This window comes from Pelobates fuscus, chromosome 10, assembly GCF_036172605.1.
Source record: "Pelobates fuscus isolate aPelFus1 chromosome 10, aPelFus1.pri, whole genome shotgun sequence".
In the NCBI taxonomy this organism is placed as follows: Eukaryota; Metazoa; Chordata; class Amphibia; order Anura; family Pelobatidae; genus Pelobates; species Pelobates fuscus.
Window position 1 is genome coordinate 51,607,823 of NC_086326.1, and position 18,624 is coordinate 51,626,446.

Below are 18,624 nucleotides of genomic sequence, written 5' to 3' on the forward strand. Positions count from 1 at the left end.
GGTGCTGTGTGTGTCTGGGGTGCTGTGTGTGTCTGGGGGTGCTGTGTGTGTCTGGGGGTGCTGTGTGTGTCTGGGGGTGCTGTGTGTGATGTGTGTCTGGGGGTGATGTGTGTCTGGGGGTGCTGTGTGTGTCTGGGTGCTGTGTGTGTTTGGGTGCTGTGTGTGTCTGGGGGTGCTGTGTGTGTCTGGGGGTGATGTGTGTGTGTGTGTGTGTGTGTGTGTGTGTGTGTGTGTGTGAGAGGGGGCTGTTAGTGTGATTTTTTATTTAAATTTCAATATATATTTTTTTTATTAATAATTAAAAAAAAAAAAGTTATATCCCCCCCTCCCTTCTTACCTTTATCCTGGGAGGGGGGATCCATTCTGCTTGTGGGTGGGGTGCCATGCTGCCATGGAGGGTGCTGCAATCCTTCCCTGGTGGTCCAGTGGTGAGAGTGAACTCTAACCTGCTGGCTAGAGTTCACTCTCGCGAGATCTGAGCGTTGCCGTGGTAACCGGTAACCGCGGCAACGCTCAGACCTCGCGAGAGGACCCGGCGGAGCTGCTGGACAGAGCTCCGCCGGTCCTCTCTCCTGCCTCCCTTCCTCCCCTGCCGGCGGCCGCATCTCAATGCCTGTGGGCCGGTGAGGGAGATCTTTGATCTCCCCACCGGCCCATGGAGACACACAGCAGGGCCGGCGCTCGGGTAGCGCTGGCCCTGCAGGGGCTGGCAGGGGAGATCCTGTGATCTCCCCTGCCGGCCTCGGCCCCACGGCTATCGCGGCCCACCGGGCATTTGCCCGGTATGCCCGATGGCCAGTCCGGGCCTGGGGAGAGGTATTAGCAGTAGAAAGAGGGAAGTGCTCTTGCCACAGAACACTGGTGAGACCTCACTTTGAGTATTGTTTGCAGTACTGGAGACCATATCTCCAGAAGGATATTGACAGAGAGTTCAGAGAAGGGCTACTAAACTGGTTCATGGATTGCAGGATAAAACTTATCAGGAAAGGTTAACGGATCTTGTATAGCTTGGAGGAAAGATGAGACAGGGGGGATGTGATCAACACAGTAAAGGAGGAATCAACACAGTAAAGGAGGAGACTGTATTTAAAAGAAGAAAAACTACCACAACAAGAGGACAGTCTTAAATTATAGGGGCAAAGGTTTAAAAATAATATCAGGAAGTATTACTTTACTGAGAGGGTAGAGGATACATCTGAAGTGGTAGAGGTTAACACAGTAAAGGAGTTTAAGCATGTGTGGGATAGGCATAAGGTTATCCTAACTATAAGATAAGGCCAGGGACTAATGAAAGTATTTAGAAAATTGGGCAAATTAGATGGGCCGAATGGTTCTTATCTGCCGTCACATTCTATGTTTCTATGACTAAAACAATCAAACAAAAAACATAGCAGGTTGTATAAACTAAGGTGGCAGACGTTTGCCAATTGGATTGGTGTAACAGCAGCCAACTGCTAGAGGCTGTCTGGGATGTCTGCCATCTAAATGTAGATAATGTGTTGGGACGAGCATGCCCCCTGCCAATGCCCCTTGGCTCATCATTATATCTAATTGCTAAAACTCGTGCATCTGCATTTACTTGCAGGCAACGAATTTCTAAAATCAAAATTTGAAGGGTGTTTTCAAAACTACCTGCATGCTATATTATTTCTACGTTCGTTCAACTTTCATAATATTTGTAAACAGTGTTTATTATATGTATATTCAGTATTTTAGCATGGACAGTCTTTCTGAAATTTTTTGCCGACTACCCTACATGTACTTTGTATTGAAAACTGCAGTAAAATTCTAATGATAAAAAATGAGAACTATCACAACGCCTCATCTTGCTACATTGTATTAAGGTATGGTGGAAAAGAGTCAGTTGATTAATGGTGATTTCTAGGGGGAGCACTCTATTATCCGTATCATTAAAAAATCTGTATTGTTTGGGCTGTACCTAAGATAGGAACTGATGATAATCTAGTAGTCCTTAAGGTCCAAAAATGCTTTCATATAAGAAGCATTTGATTGGATCACTTACGAAAAGATTATGCAGCGTGACGATCAGGGCCGGACTGGGAAAAAAATTAGTCCCGGGCATTTTTCAATCAGAGCGGCCCCCTAAGAAGGGGGCGGGGCCAGAGAGGGTGTGTTTTGTCATCACTAATGACAAGCACGCCCCCTCTCAAAGTGAGCATGTTAGTTCAATGCGCAGAGCCAGCTGAAGAGCTCTGGCATTAGAAAAAGGCCCTGAATTTGTTCTGCACAGCGCAAGCAAATTTAATAACATGCTTGCGCTGTGTTTGCTTTTAAATTGTCTCTGGTTTCTCCATGTGTGTATGTATATATATATATATATATATATATATATATATATATATGTGTGAGTGTGCTGTATATATATGTGTGAGTGTGCTGTGTGTGTGTCTGGGGGTGCGCTGTGTGTGTGTCTGGGGGTGCGCTGTGTGTGTGTCTGGGGGTGCGCTGTGTGTGTGTCTGGGGGTGCGCTGTGTGTGTGTCTGGGGGTGCGCTGTGTGTGTGTCTGGGGGTGCGCTGTGTGTGTGTCTGGGGGTGCGCTGTGTGTGTGTCTGGGGGTGCGCTGTGTGTGTGTCTGGGGGTGCGCTGTGTGTGTGTCTGGGGGTGCGCTGTGTGTGTGTCTGGGGGTGCGCTGTGTGTGTGTCTGGGGGTGCGCTGTGTGTGTGTCTGGGGGTGCGCTGTGTGTGTGTCTGGGGGTGCGCTGTGTGTGTGTCTGGGGGTGCGCTGTGTGTGTGTCTGGGGGTGCGCTGTGTGTGTGTCTGGGGGTGCGCTGTGTGTGTGTCTGGGGGTGCGCTGTGTGTGTGTCTGGGGGTGCGCTGTGTGTGTGTCTGGGGGTGCGCTGTGTGTGTGTCTGGGGGTGCGCTGTGTGTGTGTCTGGGGGTGCGCTGTGTGTGTGTCTGGGGGTGCGCTGTGTGTGTGTCTGGGGGTGCGCTGTGTGTGTGTCTGGGGGTGCGCTGTGTGTGTGTCTGGGGGTGCGCTGTGTGTGTGTCTGGGGGTGCGCTGTGTGTGTGTCTGGGGGTGCGCTGTGTGTGTGTCTGGGGGTGCGCTGTGTGTGTGTCTGGGGGTGCGCTGTGTGTGTGTCTGGGGGTGCGCTGTGTGTGTCTGGGGGTGCGGTGTGTGTGTCTGGGAGTGCGGTGTTTGTGTCTGGGAGTGCGGTGTTTGTGTCTGGGAGTGCGGTGTTTGTGTCTGGGAGTGCGGTGTTTGTGTCTGGGAGTGCGGTGTTTGTGTCTGGGAGTGCGGTGTTTGTGTCTGGGAGTGCGGTGTTTGTGTCTGGGAGTGCGGTGTTTGTGTCTGGGAGTGCGGTGTTTGTGTCTGGGAGTGCGGTGTTTGTGTCTGGGAGTGCGGTGTTTGTGTCTGGGAGTGCGGTGTTTGTGTCTGGGGGTGCGGTGTGTGTGTCTGGGGGTGCTGTGTGTGTGTCTGGGGGTGCTGTGTGTCTGTCTGGGAGTGCTGTGTGTGTGTCTGGGGGTGCTGTGTGTTTCTGGGAGTGCTGTGTGTGTCTGGGGGTGGTGTTGTTTGTCTGGGGGGGGCTGTGTGTGGGTCTGGGGGGGCTGTGTGTGTGTCTGGGGGGCTGTGTGTGTGTCTGGGGGGGCTGTTAGTGTGAGTGTATTTTGTATTTAAATATTTTTTTTTATTAATAATAAAAAAATAAAAAGTTATATCCCCCCCCTTCTTACCTTTAGGGGGTGGGAAGCTGGGTTTCCATGGGGGGGTGCCTGATCCCTGGTGGTCCTAGTGGAGGTGGGGCAGATTGCTAAATATCCCCCCTCCCTTCTTACATCATGCCTGGGAGGGGGGATCCTTTCTGCAACTTCCTTCCCTGGTGGTCCTAGTGGTGAGAGTGAACTTTAGCCTGGAGGCTAGAGTTCACTCTCGCGAGATCTGAGCGTTGCCGCGGTTACCGGTAACCGCGGCAACGCTCAGACCTCGCGAGAGGACCCGGTGGAGCTGCTGGCTAGAGCTCCGCCGGTGTTCTCTCCTGCCTCCCTCCCTCCCTCTCCTGCCGGCGGCCGCATCTCAGTGTCTCTGGGCCGGTGAGGGAGATCTTTGATCTCCCCACCGGCCCATGGAGACACACAGCAGGGCTGGCGCTCGGGTAGCGCTGGCCCTGCAGGGGCTGGCAGGGGAGATCCTGTGATCTCCCCTGCCGGCCTCGGCCCCACGGCCATCGCGGCCCACCGGGCATTTGCCCGGTATGCCCGATGGCCAGTCCGGGCCTGGTGACGATGGTAAGGCATGGGAACAATCTGGGTACACCGCTAGATTCAAGGTAAGCTTTAAGCTATTTTTACAGGTTGTAGAAAAAAAAAATTAAACATTAAAAAAAAATAAAAAATTATAAACCAAAAAACGAATAATAGAGAAAGGGTTGGAGTAACCCCTTAAGAAAATATGTTACAGTACACAACCAATATTCTACAAAGCCACATGTTAACTCTCTCCTACAAATAGTAAGACAAATAATAAACAAGGATGAAAGATATACTATGGCAGTAGTTCCCCACTCAGGCCTTACAGAATACCTCCAGTCCAAGTTTTGACAGTATTTTGACAGTATTTCCACTTTCCATTGGGAAATTCCTATATCCTGGATTGTACCTTAAAGACTCTCAGCTGTCAAAACATTTAAAATAGCATGGACATGTGGAAATGTAGTGTTTCCATCAACGTATAAACAATGAAAATGTAGTTAAGTCATGAATATCTTTCATTTTAAAACTTACCAATACACAGAGTCATTAAGTATTTTTAAAGTGATATAATAAGGAAAAACTTTACATTTGGTGATGCATATAGAAGAGTGGGCATTAGATTGTTAGGGTAGGACCTGCTAAAAATGGGGTACATTGCTGTTGTGGCAGTCTTACGCTATCTATGATTATGTACTATAATTAAATTCTTGCGGTTTTTGTGTAGTTTAGGTGTCTAAAAAAGTTTATGATAACTTTGTGCCCATTGACGCTAGTTTTAAGGTTGAGTGAAAGTGTTGAATAATGTGTACTGTCTGGACAGACAGACAGACACACACAGACAGAGCCACTGTCTACTGGTCGATTGTAAAATGTAAAAAAAAAAAAAATCTATATCTTAATAGGAGAGTTGTCAAAGGCATTGTTTTTATTTTTTGATAAAAAGAAATGTTCAATAATCAGAATCTTTGTCTTGTGGGCAAGATGCTCTTAAATAATGAATTGAAACATTACATAATGGTTTTGATCTTTATAAATCCACTGTGCAGGTAACCATTTGAGAATTCCTGCTTTAACATGTGAAGTAGGGTTCAAAACTGCCATTGAAATGTAACTGTGCGTGCGTATTAATAAATAAAAAATATAATTCAGAGCTGTATTTCTCTCTATGCAGCACTATAATATATTTTATGCATGTCCCTTCAGTAAAAATTTAAAATGGTCATCTGGAAACTCTAAACAGATGGATAATGCTGAAAACAACAAGTTTGGGGTAATATTCGTCTACTTGAAATTAATTGTAAAATGTACGCTGTAATTGATTTACACAGTGACAGTTTCACTTTCACCGATAATGTTTCCTTAAGGAATCAATATATAATTTATCATACTAATGAGAAATACTTGCAGTGTGCACTGCACGGAGGGGGCAGACTGAGTGTCTCCTGAGCTGCCCCAGCACGAGAAGGATGCACTGGCCTGATGAGGACTGGTTCTGTCTGTGGCTGTATATACATGATGATACTATGTATATATATTTATTTGGAATATAGGAGAAAGGTATTTTTTTAACCAAATATTCCTCCTCTATTGTGAAATATACTGTAACAGCTACGTATCAAAAATATGTCAACTTTCATTCTCTTTAAACTTTGATGACATCTATCACATTGATCCCAATAGGTTAATAATTTTCATGGCAAAGCATCTCTTTAAGAAAATACTACAATCTTCCTTGATAATGTTATATGACTGTTTATTAATTACACACACATATATCTATATATATTTCTGCTGTTGGATGCTTCAAGTATCTATGAAGTATCTTGCCCTGAGAATTCCCAATACGTATAGAGGAATCGTCTGTTTGGGAATTAAACATTACTAAAAATGTAATTAAACGTTGAAAACCACCCATGACTTGTGTTAACTTTTTAATTTTCTTTTTTATTTAAAGTTCAATTTTCTTTTAAATTTGAATGAAAGATTTTGCAATTTGTAACATAATCCAATTCAGTCAAGGTATAGTCAGGGCACAGACTGTAAATGAGAGAGAAATATAAACATAATTTCTCCTCTTCTCTGTAAACATTCTTTATGCCGACTGCCAGGTTCAAAAGACAGAGCTTATAACAACTTAATACTATTTGGTGTTCACTGGCGTCTCGCTCTGTTGGAATATAACAATGATTGACAGCGAGCTCAAAGGTGTGGATTTTAATTGTATGTTTCATACATTACAAATACAGGAGATACATATTTTTCTAAAAAATCCTGAGAAGTGGAGGTTTGAAGCTGAAGGGTAGGAATATAGAACCTTTGGTAATCCAGCTGTGATGGACTGTAAGTAACATTATAGTCAGCAGATGTACGTTCATAGAAAATGAGTTTGGTGGGTGGCACTGCACCAGAGACCCATTATTGAGCAGTAATGCATAAACCTCCAGAGAACAAATAGTCTGCTATTTATAACGAGGGTAGTTTAAAAAGATTTCCGCACTAAGGAAGAGATACAAGGTCATACAATACAATTAACCATGTCATGTGATTTATTTTCTAGGCTTTCATATCGGACTGGTCAAGACACTGCAAACTGTGACACGTGCAGGAATAGTGCATGCATCATCTATAGGTAAGTCGTCCTTTGCCAACTTGTTCACCTTTCCACAGCTGACTTGCATGCAATCTGTACTTAAAATACTTAAAATGTGATTTAAGACATCCTCACGTTATGACATGAAGAAAAAGAGACTTTTGGTTCTACCACTAATCCCACGATACCTAGATATAGCACTGTAAACAATAAAGGAGTAAGCAGCCAATAAAATATAAATCTCTTAGAAAATATTTATTGGAAGCACACAAAATAGTGATTAATAGGCGTGTGCATTTGTTTTCCAGTGAATTGCAATTTGTCTGACTTTTAGGAAAACCATATGGACGTATCACAAAACAAACAAAATGGACAGTTTCCGATGTGTTGATCTGGACTTTCATCAATCCCAATACATTTTTAAAGAAAAAGATGATTGATGGAAAGAAAAGATGATTGAGGATTGTATGATTGATGACTGTTAATAGCATAATGGATGGTAGTCATAAAAGGATGAGCAAAACTGAAAAACATTACCAAAGTCCAAAAACAGCATGTGCATTAAGAAATTATATTTAGATTCCTGAAACAAGTCGGTTATGGGGAAACTCAGATCCAGAATATTCCAGTGAACATTTGAGAAAAAAAAAAAACAAATATTGAATTTCTAGCCATTATTAAGAATATTTTCAACATAATTTGAGATTGCCATTCCAGCTGGTATAATCTTGGTAGTCTAGGGCTTCATATAAGTCACTAAAACAGTATAGATCAGATGTGTGTATGCTTACAAATTAAATAACACCTGAAGAACCGCTGTAATGAAGTTTGAAGTCATTACCAATGATATCAGAGTTTTTCAAATGTAATTAGAAAATATGTTTAAAAAGTATATTTCAGTTTAATTACAAGTATGAACTTTGCAGCCTCAAATTTTATTCAAAAATCGTTTTTTTATTGTCTTCTGTGTGCTATTTAAAAACATTTTCCCCTTTTCGAAGATTGCCGATGACACTCAGATCTGTGTAACTTTGTTATTGGTCTACGTTGTCCTTTTGGTTTTCTCTCTGGGCTTTGAGTCCGCTTGCACTACAATATTATGTAGTTGTTATGGTGCTTCAAGGGCCTCTTTTATACAATGGCTTTCTAACATGAGTTTCCATTAAGGGAATACCTAGTATCCAGAATCATTATTTTCCAACCTCCAGCCTTGGGGCACAGAACAAAGCTGATGTTAAATTGATTGCCAGATAAATTATTGCATTCTGTCCTTTTGCTGGAAAAACTAAAGCTCCTAGCGCAAAACTCTGCTTTTGATCTTATTACGAAGAAAAAGATCAGTAGCATGCATGTTCAACAATTTTTAAGCATTCTATGATAGAGACAATATGCATGTTCTCTTCAAATCATACCAGTATGACCCTAGGAGATCACAGTTCCTATATATTCTTGAGGCGCGCTTCTTAAACATTAAAAGAATAGTAAATGGGAAAAAAGAAAACGAAAAAGAAAAAAAACTGCAATACGGTAATCGGACACATCTGCATACTTTAAATATGTTATTGAAAAAAGACACTTTTTCTATAACATATTTAGATGTGAATATCTGTTCGTGAAAAAGCAATAGCAAAACAATTCTTGGGTATTTCAAACAGCAATTCTGGAATATTTCAGCCCAGGAAAGTCATAGAGAATGCAAAATGCCAACTAACTGGACATCCAGGTTCTTTGGTGGAACACAATGTAAGGAGAGTGGACAAGAGTTACAGTCTATGGGTAGGAAGGGAGATAAATATCACAACTGGAGCCCTATTGTAATCTTTTGTGCAGAACCCCCTATTTTTCAATCGGTAAAAACAAACATTCTAAAAATAAATAATAATATATACTTAGTTTATACTGTTAATAGATCAAATGAGCCTTTTCTTGGTGGTTTAGGATAGGAACGCGTGCAAGGTCTTTGTATCCTCTGGCAAAGGTTTCCCTTTAATATGCTGTCTCCTCTATAGGGGCTCCATGAGGGAGCAGAGTGAAGGAGTAATTATCCAATTTGACTTTAAGAGGAGGATTTGTTTTCAGTTTACGTTTTTTGGGTTTTTGAGAAACTCTTGTTTCTTCATATCTATTTATTTTCTGCAGCCTCAATTTATTTTCTATTTATTTTCTGCAACCTCAATCAAATATACAAGGGAAGCAAATAAAATGTTTTATAATATTTGTGTGACAAATAGCTTATCAAATTCAACTGCTATCTAGTAGTAGCAATTAGTATGTGTCTACAGTAGTGCAAATTGTAGGATCTCAATACCAAAAGCAGTTTGTAAGCCGCAGTGTAAAACTAACCGTATACAAATATAAATAAGTTGTATTAATAAAATAAGTATATTGTCAGTTTCCACATTTTATGCCTACACAATATATCAATAAAAAAAAATAATCAGAGCGTAAAGGATATTTTTTTTTATACTTTTAAAATGAAAACTACATAACATAGCTATTTTGTAGCTCTTTTTATCCTACTTACAAATACATCATGTTCTTTTATAAAGGTCAGGCCTCACTGAAGACAGAACAAACATGTCAAACTATATAAAATTTCAGCCAATAAACGCAAGAAACTGCATTTTGTTTTAGAACAGTTACAGTGTCTTAAGAATACACATTCAGCATACAGTACAGTGAACGGTTTGTGTCTATAAAATACAAAGGGAACAATTAAGCTCTCTCTAATATTGCAATGTATGTATATGTAAAAGACACTACTAAGAACCATGTATTATGTGAAAGTAATACCACAGAGTGGTTCTGCAGACATCAGAATTAACCAAAAGAATTCAGATATTTTCCATTAAAACAAACCTCACACTTCCCCGTGTTGCCTGAGACTTGCGGGAGTTGTATCAGCTGCAGGTGCTACTTGGGAGAGTAACTACCATTAATCTCTATGAAAACACTATAACATGCAAGTTCTGCCTGAGATTAGGGTCACCTGACTGCATGAATGGAATCCTTCTTTCCCTCCTTTCTATCATATTTGCCATCAAAATACCACCAAAAGTCACCCCACCCAGGATCAATTAATAATAATGAGTTGGTCTATGAGATCTGGGAAGCAGATACGTGGTGGCACATGATTTTTGTGTATTTTTCTTTTATTGTCTCATTTAAATTTCCAATTACACATTTTAGAGACCAATTCATTGATAAAGGTTTTGACATGTGAACTTTTACAGGTACTGCCGGGAATTTTTCAAGTCCTGTGAAACTCACTGATGTTTAAAATCTATATTGTATATATAAAAACACTTATTTTATAGTTTGAACAAATGTATTATGAGTCCTGTGAGACTCACTTCTCTTCTTCTTAAGTTTCATCTAACATCCTCTTTATGTGTAAAACAAATAAAGATTTTATTTTTATTTTATTTTTTTAAATGCCACCACTGTGGATCTATCATGACACCACTCACCCCAGCTGCCTTGGTCGAAATCGTTTATAGTTTTTAAGCATTGAACAAATCACTAATGTAAGTCTATACAAATAGTTCTGGCTTCTTAAGATAAACAAATATTTACCAAACCCAAGCAATACAACAAAACCAACCCCTTGTCATAAAAATGTTTTATCGCCAACTAATGGAATACAAAGATTCTCAACAATTTCTTCTCTCTTGGCATTTTAGCGTTGAACTGGATTTCAAGCAGCAAGAGGACAAATTACAACCGGTCTTGAAAAAACTACATCCTATTGAAGAAACTCAGGTTGCACCCTTGCCTTATCCTGCAGAAAGTTACACATCAACTCCCAAGCAAAAATCCAAAACAGAATCGAAAAAACATGGAAGGTGGAAACTTTGGTTTCTATAGCTGAATCTGCTGGAAAGAGAGCCTCAGGCCTTCTTAGGCACATATCGGAAACACCACAATTTTAAATACAAGGGATCTTGGTAACCTTATCACGTTATCAGGAAGTATCCGATGTTTGTGGGTAGTATGCAGATAACTACTGTGCGTACCAAAAAGGCCTTTATACTTGCCACTCGTTTGTAGAAGCAAGATATAAAAAAAAAAAAAAAAAAAGCATAAATCACAAAATGCCAACTTTTACTAGCAGATCACTATGCGGGATGTAGAGTTCAACTTTAAAAATTTCTAACGTTAGATTTAAAAGGGAAAACAAGTTCAAACACTTTAATTTTAAATTTTCTAAAAAAATATTTTTGTTTTATTACTAGCATAAATGTTTAAGGCTGTAATTGTCACAGTCTTTTTTTTTCCTTCTTTTTGCTTAAAACATTGAACTGAGAATAAACATCAACGCCTTATCTCAACTGGGGTTTTAATTTTAAATTTCATCTTGAAAACAAGCAGGGGATGAGTGCAGTTTTCAGCACACCAGAATCTGGAGAAAGCACAAATTTTCAAATGGTCACAGACCATGAAGTCTCAAAGATGTGATGATACGTGCACATTCGCCTCCTGTGCTAAAGAACATCTTAGGTACTTTCACACTCCTAATTTACTGACATTATATCAAATTATATTTAAATTGCTCATTTTGGAAGTGTGGGCAGCCAGACATCCCAAAGTCAGAACATGCCTTTAATCTCATTGTTCGTTGACAGGGTAAAGGCTATGGGACACTATGTTTTCCTCTTTGTAATGTTTTGGTACCCAGTATCCTAAAATTATTTACAAAGGTTCAGTCAGTTTTATTTATGGAAGCTGGACTACTCTTGGATGCCGCATTACAATGTTTTGTAATGTAAAGTCTAAAATGCCATATCATTGTAAGGGAAGCCAATATATATTTTTTTCTCTTTATTTTTGGCATTATGCCTTGTTACAATAGTTCATAGAAACTTACAATGTTTTTTTTTCCCAATAAATCTGTATAATTTAGATAAGTGTAATTTACATTATTCAGAGTGTTATACAAATTAAAAGCAATGTATATTGATATTTTCTAGTTAATTTTAAAATCAATTAAAAAAAATGTCAGTTATAAAAATAAAATAAAAAATAGTAAAAAATTACAATGTTAAGAAAGAATTAGTTAACACTTCTTAGTGAAACCATATTATCTTAAGACATGGTTGGAAGTGTTAAAATATTTATTTTGCCAACAATTCTTAATTCATATTCTAGCATAAGTATTAGAATAAATTGGTAATATAGAATCTATGATAAGGAAAACAACCACATATAGTCATAAAATATTTACAGTATTATACGATGTGGCTGTTTTTACTTGAATTTTGAGGATTTACGTGAAAGGATTTTCCCATTGATCAATATAAAAGCTTTATAGAGATGACAGGAGAGGGATTTTGATATCAGATGAGAATAGAAATTTACAACTATTTGGCCACAGTGAACTTTTTCTTCTCACATTTGCAATAAAGCTTATTTAAAGATAATACCTAAATGTTCAGAATCACAGCAGATTCTTTGCTCTGATACAGGTCGTTAATTGCTAGTATGTGGTAAAACAATTGACATACCACCTAGGTAGGCACAGAGTGTTTGTGGGCATATCTTTGTTCTAATATTAAATAGCGACAGCTTTGCTTGCTTTAGTTTAATAAGCTGTGATTAGAATTGAAAGGGACAATCCAGACACTGCCTCATCTTTAGTATAATTTAAAAAGTTTTTTTTTGTTTATTATTATTATTTTTGAGCTTTGTTATTTTTAATTATTAGTTTTGTTCCCCCCCTTCTGTCCCTCAATGCCAACCTACTTTTTTTTTGCTCCAAAGATAGTGCTCTGAATGCTAACATCACAATTCCCTCCAACTGGAAAGGGTACTCTAAGCATCATGACCGGTACAATCCATTGTAGCGTGCTGGTGCTATCCCCTGGTTCTGTGTGAAACCATTATCGTGAATTTAAACACAAAGTGAGCCCCTCCCCCCCCCCTCCCCACACCTGCATGTGGAGTTGACCATCATTTACTCTAGTACTACTACAAAATTTGCATTACAAAATTTACAATACCATTTTCACCTAAATTTGGATGGCATTGTTTTATCTGATAGGCTCAGCCAATCAGTGCCACCCATATTTGTATGAAACTGACACAGTAAGGAAGTGTAAACTGTATCCATTAGCAATATGGCGAGCGAGGTCCATGGGCACCTTAGGTTTGTATCTGGGTTTGTGTGCATGAACGCAAAACTAGGGAATGGGAAACTAAAAATATAACCACTACAATAGGATGAAGTGATTATGGTGCTTAGTGAGTACATTTAAATTAATAAGGCTTTGCTATCGCTAAAGTGACAAATCACATAAAAACAACATTGTTCATTCTTTAACCTTAGTGAAGCATTGCCAAAATTAAAGCCCTGTTTTTCTAAATCCCAATTGTAGTCAGTGACTTAAAAGTGTGTCTCTGATATCGGTATAGCCATTAGGAAACCATGCTAACTGGATGCAAACTTTGGCTGGGCAACATATTGATACAGAGACTCAAGAATGCTGGAACTACAGATTATAGAGTATTCCATCTTCCTTAAAATACTCATTTATAGTCAAGGAAAGTAATTTTTATTTTGAATATGCAAATAGTTTAAAATTAATCAACTTCTAATACTGAACACTAAACAAACATGTAGCCTCTCCAAGTAAAAAATACAAAGGTCACATTTTATTAAAACTTATTGTAATGAACAAAAATCACTTGCTCTATTTTAGCAAATCGTGCCTGAACAGGTTATGTCAAAGTCAAACTTGATGTGAAATCATTAAATATATTTCAACCTTATTTGATTAGTCTTTTGCAGTATATCTCTAATCTCTTATACGGGCACTGAGTAAGATATCTCAGACAATGTTTGGGTGCCCATTCATAATTAATGGTTAAAAAAAAAAAATGTGAATGGAAGCCACACAAGGGATACTTCAGTGATGTAAGAGGAAGAAACATACCCAGATTTTGGCCCAGTAGACTATGCATAATCGCCAGTGAGATTAATTACAACATATTCTTCTATGTATAATGATGATATTGATTATCAAGATCAGTATTTGAGTCTTCTGATTAGTAGAGGATAATGAGCAGACCCCAAAAGCCCCCCTCTGTACGATTTGTTTGGTCTACCATTTATGAGACTCCCTGGATCTGTATACTTTGTCTCCAATAACATGTCTCCAGATCTTGGATTGTGTATTTAAGACTCCATAGACTTTCTTGCACTCATCACACAGCATAACTGTGGGCTTAAGGTGCTGATGTCATGAACAACTTCCCACAGTTCAACCATTAATATGCAGTAGAGGTCCGTCAGAGGTTTGATGTCATCCTGCTTAAGAGATGAGGAAGCATCAGAATCTATGTGTCTGTAAATGCTGTGATTAAAGGATGATGAGCTAGAATTCAATGTTGCCTGCAACCATTCGGTACCAAGTTCTTTTTCAATTTAAGGACTAAAAAACACGTTTTCTTAAAGAGAAATGAAGTGCTGCTAGAAGTGCTGATTTTTTTCTTCATCAAAATCCTTGAATATAACAGTCTTATTTATTATTTTTGTACCTTTAAATAACAGCCTTCATGATTTCCCTTTACCTTTGAAAACATCCCTTAAGTATGGTTTGACTACTGCTACAGTGAAAGACAGTCAGTGTTATTCACTTAATCCCATTTTTCACTGTAGAGTAGTGTAATGTCATTAAGACACACATAAACAAAAATATATATATATATATATTTTTTTTTTTAAATCACTTAAGTCTGACATTTTCCCTAAGAAAATTATCTACAGTCCCCAGAGACTGCACATCATGCTTTTGCACCATGACTTACTCAAAGCTCCATCCTGACCTCATTCCCTCTTTAAAACCTCATTAGCTCATTAGTCCTATGGGGAATGCGATCACATCAGAGATAAAAATGATTTGTCCCATGTTGATATTATTCAGCCAAATATTGAAAAGGTTTGCAATATTAATTACATTTTAAGGTTACATTTTACTAATAAAAAATAAAGTATTATAAGAATATTAGTTGGGCATACTACATATTTGCTGATTACATTTACAGGGAATTATGCTATTGATTTTGGATAATTACAGTTTAAAATAAATGTTTCAACAGTGGAAGCAATATATATCTATATATATATATATATATATATATATATATATATGTATCAAAGAGTAGTGATGGCAGCACTCACGGTCTTCAGTAAAAATCTTCTTTATAAAGCAAGAATTAAAATAGAAGGTCTAGGATTCTAGACCATATGTTTTAATTCTTGCTTAATAAAGGAATTTTTTACTGAAGACCGTGAGTGCTGCCATCACTACTCTTTGCTGGATATTTAAAGTCCCAGGTTAAGCACCCGGCAAGTATATTATATATATATATATATATATATATATATATATATATATACACACACACACACACACTTACCATTATAGCCTGAGTGCAAGGACTTTCTACTACTGTTATAAATACACACACACACAATTGGAAAATAGTTTGACTGCTTGACTTACTTCTGAAACCAATACAAAAATAAAAGATAGTTATATTTACCCGTACCTGAGAACTATTGTTTAGTGCCAGAAACATTTGGTTTTACACCTGATTGTAAAGCCATATGGGCTTTACTATTTGACTAACGTAGAACATAATTCGAGACATTCTATCAATGGTCCAGCTCACTCTGCAGGAAGCAGTACCTCTCAGCTCTAACGCATTTGACCTCAAAGCATAACCTTTACCACCAATGTATGTCTCACTCCAATATCCACATTCTCATTTATCCAATGGTCAATACTAAATTCATATGAATGCATTTTTGGGGTGGGAGGGGGAATCACAGGTATGATGGTCATAACAACAAACTGTTGTAAAGAAAATGTTATAAGAGCTCTGGAGGTATAGTAATCTATATCAATTTTCCACCTACACACCCTCCTGTAATTTTGCCCAAAAAGTAAAGTCATCACCAGGGTAGGAGTAAAAGGAAAAACTCCAGATCGCTGTTTTTCCAAGTCTGTTTTTAATAAAGTATATATTACAAAGCTGTAGAATACATAATATGTTTTGAAGAGCTAAAAGCAATGCTTACCTGTCAACAAAATGGTTTTTGAATGTTAGGATGGATGATACAAAAATGGTTGGAATTAATTTAGTTTTTCTATCACTATGTGATATCTTGCAACAAATATATGAATCGTGCTGTTTTAGCTTAATATGTAACATGTAATCACGCCCAGGAAGAAAAAAAAAATGCTTTATTAAGAAAAATGTGAGACTTGTTCAATAGGGCTACTAAAAATGTACATAAAAATATATATTTAAATTATTTTTGTGTATAAATTAGTAAATGTTAAAGGAAGTGGTCATGCGCCAAGAAGGAAGTGCAATTGTTTTATTTGCTGGGTGGGTAGGGTGGGGGACGATACTGTATAACTGTATTTTTTAATGTTTTTTAATTAAAGATAAATATGTTTCTATTGCACAATTCAAACTTCCATGTTTTAAAGTCCTTAAAATAAAGCATTGTCCAAATGAATAATAATAACAATAATAAATGATCATTTAAACCAATATATTTAACAAACCATGTAGAGGACATCTAATAAGTGCAGTTATAGAACATTCTGAACCACTTGCTCATTTGTTTTTGAAAATATACCTATATACCTATTCTCTTTTTTTCATATAACCATAGGTGTAATATAAGCAAAAAAAATAAAAGAAGGTGCTTTTGTACACACCTTTTTACTGTTAAGAATGATATGACAAAAATGTTCTTATTTCTACCAGAACTATATTAAATTTAATTTCCAAGACCATAAACAGGGTTGAAAAGCATATTCAACATTTTGTAGGCATATGTAACATTAAAAGGCATATATTTATTATATATAACATTTCTCTCCTGACTTACTCTTGCCTCATGGGGGCAGCCATCTTTAAGTCCTATTTGGTCGGACTCCTTTATACATCAAGACCATGCAGCATTTGAAATGCTAATCACCCAGAATGCAAATTTGAGATGCCCTTCACTTGTTGGTGATGCGAGGATTCCTGCATGGTTGACTGAGTAGCGTTTTTTAGAAGAATGGCTTTTCCCATGGAGTAATAGTAAACCAGAATAAGCCATAAAAAGGGTTCTATGTGAGCATTAGAATTTTAAACACACATATGCTGTTATATATACTATGTTTTTTTTTGTTTTTTATAATGATAAAACTAGATGACAGGTTTCTTTTAGAAATGCACTGAAGGAAAAAAATATATATTTCAAATCAACACATTTTTGGCTGAGAAGCAAAAATATGCAACAAGTATGCCAGAGGGATTAGTTGTATGTCAATATCAAATTATATGAATGAGATATGACATTATTCTCACTGATAATGTCAGCATTGAGATGTTAGATGTAAATAGAACACCCAACGTTCTATTCAGAACTGTAATTTTGAACTGTTCTTCTACTTTATCAATGCAACCCTTTAATTCCCAGGAGATTGGGAATACATTGCAAAGCACACCATCAAAAATAGTTCATACACCAATATTGCACAAATACTTCTGGAAATAAAGAGGCACCCACACAAAAAATACTTGGGAGCCAACCTTAATGCATATACCTTTTGATGAAATGTATTTATAAGGTCCCATACTAATACATCATTGTTCAATTGTATCTAGTTTAGAAGAAAGTTCATGCAAAATATTAACTCATTGGTATAGAACTCCTGTGCTGGAAACATTTTTGCCCAATTTTGATGGGCCATGTCAGTGATAGACAAATTAGGGATTAATGTTCAAAATATGTTTATTTGTTTTTGTATTTTAAAGTAATAATAATTGAGGTCATTAGAGCCATGGCAACTGGTGTTTGCTAATCCCTATAAGACATCTAATTGCATTAGGTTTGTCTGCTCTTAATTCCATCCCTCCAACAATGCAATGCAGTCGTCAGCAGAGGAGGGATGTCTGATCAAGTCAACTATCTACTGATTCATTTGAGTTTTTAAGGTACTGCTTTATGAATTCTAGAGGTGTCTGTTTCTGAATCACAGACTGATTCACTTAAGAACTCCGTCTTAAATGATCATTCCAGAATTGCTGAAAAGCTATGTTTCAGATGAGTGACAGTTTTTCAAGCAATATTTTAAATAGATAGACAGACAACCATAGTGGTTATTGTGATTGGAGTGGCCCTGTCGGAGAATCCCAATTAAGTGTTGGCATTACAAAAACATTATAAACAATGTAACGATTTCAGATAGGAACTTACGATTAGTTCTGAATCACGCCCCATGGATATAACCGTCCTGTTAACAGTTCTTAGTAGTTTTTCCATAATTATCTGAACATGTTGTGGTGTTGGTCCCTAAATGCAGAAATAAAAAAAAAAGAATAATATGTGAGAAGTCGGCAATACGGCTAAGTTGTTAAATAACAAAAAATTAACTAGGAGTGATGTTTTAAAATCTTTTGGAATAGTGGACACTGTTTTCATCTAGATAATACAGACATATTTGAAATCATTTCTGGACTCTATGGGATACATTGCAGAACAAGCCAATTTGTTTTGTGCACTTGCATTTTCGATACAGTTTCATCCCTGACGTACGTTAAACATCAGACCATACCCCACTGAACACTCTGCAGGAAACAAACAACTGTCGAGAATCCGTAGATCAACATAAAATAAAAATCATCACTAAGAAACATATCACCAATCCATGGATTTTAGGAGCATATGCTATGACTGAATGGACTGACTGGAAGCCAAAGAGTCTAACCATGAATTGAATGAGCCTTGTTGGCTGAGCACACAGCCAATCAGAGAAC

General features: G+C 37.8%; 2 protein-coding genes across 4 annotated transcripts in view; one reads left to right on the forward strand and one right to left on the reverse strand.

Moving 5' to 3' along the window:
* INSYN2A (inhibitory synaptic factor 2A) overlaps positions 1-11,592 on the forward strand; it is a 54,181-nt gene extending 42,589 nt beyond the window's left edge. Inside the window, exons 3-4 of the mRNA XM_063433614.1 lie at positions 6,766-6,837; positions 10,482-11,592. Of these exons, the coding sequence (XP_063289684.1) occupies positions 6,766-6,837; positions 10,482-10,665 (256 nt within the window). The 3' untranslated portion in view covers positions 10,666-11,592. The remainder of the gene's footprint in view (positions 1-6,765; positions 6,838-10,481) is intronic.
* Positions 1-18,624, reverse strand: part of DOCK1 (dedicator of cytokinesis 1) — a 369,359-nt gene that overhangs the window by 214,974 nt on the left and 135,761 nt on the right. For all 3 annotated transcript variants that reach the window (XM_063434591.1, XM_063434590.1, XM_063434592.1), the window contains exon 27: positions 18,065-18,160. In XM_063434591.1, coding sequence (XP_063290661.1) covers positions 18,065-18,160 — 96 coding nt within the window. The remainder of the gene's footprint in view (positions 1-18,064; positions 18,161-18,624) is intronic.